Below are 6,781 nucleotides of genomic sequence, written 5' to 3' on the forward strand. Positions count from 1 at the left end.
CGTGGGGCCGGGAATGCCCCGCGCAGGAGCCTGTCCAGCACATCCCTTTGGGATCTGGAACACGGATATGAGGCTGGGTTTTGTCCCCTGCCAGGCAAAGTGGGATCCAGACCAGAGCACAGCACTGCCCAGCTATTTCCAGCTATTTTCTGCTTCCCAGGGCGCTGCCTGCACTGAGGATCAGTCAGATGAGGAGAAGCCCTGCCTGCCAGGCTCAGGAGGTGGACGGAGGATGGCTGAGCCTCTCCACCCCAGTGCAGAGCAGGTACCCTCAGAGTCTGAACTCCTGCCCTGACTCCTGCGGTAGAACCAGGTTTAACTGTCAAAATAAAAATCAGCTTTATAACAGGCGCTCTCTAAGTCATTAATAACAATTCCAGACATAATTCTGGGCCAGCGACTTTCAGTCACCTGCATCCTGTTCACCCAACACCTGCCCAGACCCCAGATCTCAGGAGGCTTGGGTTCCTGAGCCCTGTGGTGAGGGCAGAGCCCCGTGGCTGTGTGTGGGCTCAGGCACAGCCATCATTTCCTCAGTCCCCCCTCATAAAAGGCTTCCTCAGGCTCACTCACACTTCGTGGCAGCAGCTGTAAAAGGCTTCTCTTTGTCCCTGCTCCGGCAAGAAACGCTGATGGTCCCCTTGCTCCCTGCAGGTTTCCTGTGATTGGGATAAACTCCTTCTCTGGGTTGGGGATGGGGGATGGCAACACGTGAGCCTGGAGCTGGGCAAGGAGAACACACACACGGCACACATGGCACGGGCTGGGACATCAGATGCCATCTGTCCCCGCTCAGCAGCTCGCTGAAGCACTGGGGGCTGCAAACAGCACATGGCCAGGGCTGGGGCTGCACTGAGAGAGGATTCTGAGACAAAAGGAGTGCCCAAAACAGTTCAGAGCTCTCTCTCTCTTCATTTTTGATGGCAGCTCGGTGTGTGTCTGTGCCACACCTGTCCCGGTGCCTGAGGGACCTTGACACTCTTGCCACAGAGATGCCCAGCATCAGCAGTGACTGCACAATTCTGTGCCCTCCGCAGCTCTCCCTGGCCCTGTTTTTGCTCTCCCCTGAGCTCATTCTCCCCTGCTGGGCACTGCTGCTGTGCCGGTGTCACAGCTCTGTCGGCTGGCAGTGCCCGGGGGCGGGCAGGGCTGTCCCTCTGCTGTCCCCGCTGCTGTCCCCGCAGCCTGGCAGGCTGTGCAGGGCAGGATCGCCGGGAGCCGTGCCTGCTCTCATCCCGCAGACACAGCCTGGGGAGGGAATGCGGAGTGGCAGCCAAGCGCTCCCCGGCCCTGCCAATGTTTTTGATGCTTTTCTGTTTCTCTGGTGGAGCTCGAAGCAGCAGCTCCAGTATTTGTGAAAGAGGCTGATGGGAACAGGCTCCCAGCCTTTTCTTTTTTCTCCTTCCCCACAAAGCAACAAAGCCCAAGTTATCCCAGAAATCAAAACAGGCACTGGTTCGTTAAAACAACAGCGTCTGTGGCAAGCCCAGAGACACAGTCTGCAGCTTCCCAAGCAGGGACAGGCTCCTGGGAACACCTGGGCTTTGCAGGACCCTGAGGACATGGGACCAGCACTGAATCCCAGCTGCCTGCGTAAACCTAATCCTAAATTCTGTGCCACTTCTCCAGCCCCAAGCTGAGGGGCAGTGTCAGAGCAAGGCTCAGGCTCTGCAGGTCACGGTGCAGCCCACCCAGGAGTCAGCTGTGACCCTTCCAAAGCAGAATCCTTCTCCCCCTGCCACTCCTGGACAGATCCAAGCTTTGCTCTGCCCTTGGGCAGGTGATAAATGGTGCTGTGAACCTGGCTGAGAGCTTGGGCACACCTGGAGTGGGGGACCAGGGCCAGCTCCTGTCACAGAAAGGTGAATTAAACTCACCCCCTTGTGAGGACACCCCTCGAGGGGTCAGACCTGCACAGATCTGGGGCTGACTGCCGAGGCAACGCCATGGGGCAGAGCTTCTGCTCAAGAATGACATTAAAGTGATATCTTTCAGGAGTATCTGTTCTCTTAGACCTGCCTGGGATTAGGCCCCAGGAATTACCTAATCATTAGCTCCAGGGCTCTGGTCACTCAGTCTGAAGGGCTCTCACCAGGGGCAGAGAGGTGAAATGCACGTCCCTGTTCCTGTCTGACTGCTGAGGCTGAGCCTGAGAGCTGTCCTGCAGCTCCTTAAGGATGTGAGGGCCCTCCTGCCACACTGACACTCTCAAAGGCACAGAACTGTGCCTTTTATCCAGGTAGCTTTAAAAAAGCTTTTATCCAGGTAGCTTTAAAAAAGTGGATTTCCACTGTCCCTGAGGGTGTGGGTCAGCAGCAGCAGCAGCAGCAGAGCTGAGCTGAGAGGAGAGCTCCAAGAAATCCGCTCATTCCCAGGTGATGCCACACGTGCCACACGTTTTCCTGGCACCCCGCTCGAGGTGCGAGGATGGGCGGCAGGGACAGCGCTGCGAGCTCCCACCCTGGGGGTTCTCCCCTCGCTTCAAGTCCCTCCTCCGTCCCGTTTTGCATCACCGCTGGCACCAGCGGGACGGCGCCGGGGGGACAGAGGGACAGCGGGGGGACGGCCGCTGTTTCGAGTGACAAAACAGAGTTTTAGCCGCGGGGTGACGCCCGGGGGCACGGCGGGACCTTGGCCTGTCCCCCCCGGAGCAGGAGGCGCGGCGGCCCCGGGACATCCCCGGTAGATGGCACACGGGGCCAGCGCAGAAACCCGACACTGCCTGACACTCCCTTGGAGCAGCCGAGCAGGAACCAGGAAATACAAGCTCTGCCTGCCCAGAAAACGCTCCGGCTCCATGGGGGAAGGAGGACATGGGCAACCTGTGCAGCTGCGGCCGCCCGTGGTGAGTTGGGCGGGTGCGGGACAGCGGGGGCCGGGCGCGGCTCTCGGGAGGAATTTGGAAGCTTTGCCCTTGTGCCGGCTCTGCCGGGGCTCCACGTGGGCCCTGGGTTCAGAAAATCCCTGTCCTCATGCCGGTGCTCCCCGGCCAGGTAGACACCAGAAGGTGTCCCTTTGAGGGGTCCCTGGGGCAGGGCTGGGGTTCAGCCACCCCATCCTGCCCTCAGCCGTTCCAGCCCCTCTCCCTGCCTGCGTCTGTCTGGGATTTATTTATGCCCGGGAAGCCCTGGCCACGTTGTTGAGATGCTGTGGCTCTTTCTCCCTGGGAAGGAGGGTGACGCTTTAATCCCTCCTGGCTCCTGCTGGGCCCTGGACCTCCTGCTCGCAGAGAAAGGGCATCGCTCGGTGCCAAGTGGGAATATTTTCAGCTCTGGGCGTGCTGCGAGGGGAAGAGCCATGAATATCAGATGAAGCTCCGAGGACGTTCTCTCTCAGTCGCTGTGTTTGTTGAAAGTATGAGAAATTCGTCCAGGACTTTGAATAATTCCAAGAGGCACAGCATCACCTAGTGGAGGAAGGCTCAGGAGTTGAGGACACCGAGGTTCTTCCAAGCCCTGAGCCCTGAGGAGTTTGGGATTTAGGAATAGGAGTTGAAGGTGGGAGGTGGAAAGCTGGTCGCCCACCAAAACTCCCATTTTTTATTTCCTCTGCCCTGTGGCAGGGGGTAAATGAGGCACCCAGGGCATCAGCAGGCAAGGGGCACCGTCTGAGCTCTTTAAAGAAGAGCTGTCACAGCAAATTTATTCCCAGAGGGAAGTTATTGATGAAGGAATTGTGCCCTCGGGTCTGGGCGCCTCTGCCCTGTGCGAGGCAGGCCCCAGGCTCTCACCATTAAAGTGGCACCAAAATGTGCACAGGCAGGGAAAGCTGCCCCAATCCAGGCCCCAGGATTGTGTGGGGCAGGAATCAGGATGGCCTTGGCACAGGGAGAGGGGAGGCAGCAGTGCAGGAGCAGGGCCATGGGTGCTGCCATGGAGAGTTCTGTCAGGCTGGGAGTTACAACATGTCGCACCCGCTTTGGAGAGGAGGGGAGAGGTTTCCCTGCTCCCATTTCCGTGCCACACGTGTCCCCATTCCTGGGGAGATGCCTGGCTGTGATTATCCTGGAGACCGGAATAGCTGCAGCCCACACACTGCCTGCAGTGTTCCCTGCACAAAGGGAGGCAGCCGGGGAGCAGCCTGGAATGCCAGCCCAGCTGCCTGGCTGCCAGCACGGAGGGGAGGGACCCTGCTGGTTCTGCCCCAAAAGGTGCTGGTTTGGTGAAATCCTCCACGTCTGAGTGCTGGGTGGAAGGGAAGTGCTCTGATACACAAGGCTTGGCGAGGAGGAGACGCTGCAGCCAGGGGAGGAGGAGGCTGGGAGAGCCAAGGGAGAGCCCCACAAAGACAGAGTAGGGCTGCTGTGAATTAAACCCTGAATTCCTGGGGAGAACCCCCAGATTTTGCCTGTAAAGGGCAGGAGGTGCCCCTGTGGCAGCGCTGGAGCTGTGGCCACCCTGCCTTGCCCCAAGCTGCCCAGGCCTGGTTAATCATTACTGGCCATTCCGGAGCTCTCTGCCTGCGTTCATGGGGATTTTTGTTTTCCCATTGGAGTGCCAGGGCATTGCTGCACACCCTGTGCTGTCCCCTGCCCGCTGGAGCTGCCTGGGAGAGCTGGCACGGGCACAGCCCTGCCTGGGGCACTGCTCTGTCCCCGGCTGTGGCAGGGCTGGCTGGCAAAGGCACACCCTGCGGGACACACAGCATTCCCTGGAGCCCAAATGGGGAGCCTGGAGCCCCGACCAAAGCACTGCCTGCCCACTTTCAGCTGCTGAGCAGAGACACAGCCCCCTGGGAGCCTCTCAGCTGCACCCTCTCGTCCGTGTCTGTGCAGGAGGGGCCACACAAGGGCTGGCACCTGCTGCCTGACCCCCTGAGCGTGACATTTCCTTTGTGCATCTGTCCCAGAATGGGACACAGCTCCTCCCTGCCAGTGCCAGCCTGCAGGAGCTCAGCTCCAAGCTCTGTTGTTACAGCTGGGACGCATTTGGCTCCTGTCCTCTCTTGGCACAGCTCTGTGCTTGGCCTGGCGCTCTCTGGTCGCACAGGTACAGCTGAGATGAGGGTTTGGCTTGGCTCATAGTGAGGGCAAAGCTTGTTTGGTTTGGTTCTGTTCTAAGTGGAAAAGTGAGAACAGGAAAACTGTCTGAAACCTTCAGTCAGACAGACAGCTGCTCCCTGGGCAAGGGGGCCGAAGCACAGGCAGTGGGGATGGCAGAGCAGCTGACCCCAAAAGAAGGGGTTTGTGCCAGCTGGGACCGTTCCCTGCACCCTGCACCTCAGACCTGAGCTGTGGAAATGGAGCTGCAAAGCTCCAGTGAGAGGTGTTCTCATCCCTTGGGATGCTTCTGGGACGGGAGGGCAGGCAGGGAGAGCTGGGGTGGCTGTGGGGTGTGGTGGGTGTGTCACAGGAGGAGGAAACACATCCCCACACGTTCCCTTTGGACGTTTGCCCTGCAGGAGTCCCTCGGGCTCTGGTGTGGCTCTTTGCTGAGCCTCTCCTGGGCCTGTCTCATTCCGTGGTACCCAGGTGTGGTTTGGGTTGGAGTTTTGGGGGAACAGAGATGGGAATTGTCAGGGCTGATGTGTCTCTCTGATTTCAGGAAGTGTCCTTCGCCTTTCAAAAGGAAGAAAGAAAAGCAAGGTAAGGATCTGTGAGAGTGCTTTGGAGGTGGAGTGACAGAGCCCCTGGGGAGGTGACATCAGTGCCTCTGGAGGGGATCCTTGAGGCTGAGGGGTATTTAAAACAACAAAGTCCTACCTCAAACACACCCAGGTGCTCTCCAGCAGAGCAGGAGCTGCATCCAACTGTAGGAGCTGCAAACATCAGTCTGACAACGCTCCCAGAATAAAGTCATTCCTTGAACTGTGTCCTGTGGCCTTTGGACCACGCTGAGCAAAACATGTTTGCCAGGCAGCAGAGGAAATAACAAAGTTAAAACTGGATCTGACTCCTCCGAGGGCCTGACAAGAAGCTCTCTGTGCTGTGTCTGTGGGTTCTGCCAAGAACTCTGCGGTCCACAGTTTGCTGGCATCCTGGGAAACCTTATTTTTCCCAAAGAAACAAGCCCAGGCTTTCTTCTTGGAGGCATCAGGGCAGCATTAGGGCTGAGGGAGTCAGATGAGCTGGAAATCTGATTTGTGCCCAGTGGGGAGAGCCCATGGGCCAACGCAGCATTGCTGCATCCCAAGGTGGAGCAATGAACTGTTGGAAGCCGATCTCCTGGTGTTTCTTTTGCAGGACCTAATGTGAGGCATGAGACTCAACAGCAGCAGCCTGGCAGGAAGGTAAACAACTTTCCAGAGGGGTTTTTCCTACGTGTGTGTTGAGAAGACAGAGCTGCCCTAAGCTAGGTGGGCTGGGAGGACACGGGGCAGGATTCAGAGCCAGGAATCCTCTCCTCCTGTGTAGCCTCTAAAGTGGGCACAGTGTCCATGGCTTTTTCCACATTTTTTTGCCTCCTGAAGTGCAGTGGGAGAGGCCTTAAGTGTCAGAGGGGGTTGGTGCTGGGGGCAGCGTGGGGTCTGACAGAGCAGCCCAGGGAGCTGAGTTCCCAGAGCTTTCTCCCCACAAAGGTCCCCACGTATGAAGATGTCCCAGATGTCCCCGTCTACGCCATGGTGAGCAAGCCCAAGGGGGTGCAGCAGGATGACAGCATCCACTACGCCGACATCCAGGTGTTCTCCAAGGTGCGGGAGCGCTCCGCGGCCGAGGTGAAGAACCTGCAGCTGCAGAACGCCACGGAATACGCCACCCTCAACTTCCCCAGGGCCAGGCTGAAGTACGACGGCAAAAATGGGACCTTGGTGTAAAGGACTCGATGGGCTCCTCCTCCTCCTT

At 58.4% G+C, this 6,781-nt stretch overlaps 1 protein-coding gene across 1 annotated transcript; it reads left to right on the top strand.

Moving 5' to 3' along the window:
- The first annotated feature begins 2,541 nt into the window (after window positions 1–2,541).
- Window positions 2,542–6,775, top strand: CUNH11orf52 (chromosome unknown C11orf52 homolog). Its single transcript, XM_008636925.2, has 4 exons — window positions 2,542–2,845; window positions 5,544–5,584; window positions 6,182–6,228; window positions 6,517–6,775. The coding sequence occupies exons 1-4, from the start codon at window positions 2,814–2,816 to the stop codon at window positions 6,751–6,753; spliced, it is 357 nt and encodes a 118-aa protein (XP_008635147.1). The 5' UTR covers window positions 2,542–2,813; the 3' UTR covers window positions 6,754–6,775.
- Window positions 6,776–6,781: the final 6 nt, after the last annotated feature.

The sequence above is a fragment of the Corvus brachyrhynchos genome, unplaced genomic scaffold (assembly GCF_000691975.1).
Source record: "Corvus brachyrhynchos isolate BGI_N302 unplaced genomic scaffold, ASM69197v1 scaffold46, whole genome shotgun sequence".
Taxonomy (NCBI): domain Eukaryota; kingdom Metazoa; phylum Chordata; class Aves; order Passeriformes; family Corvidae; genus Corvus; species Corvus brachyrhynchos.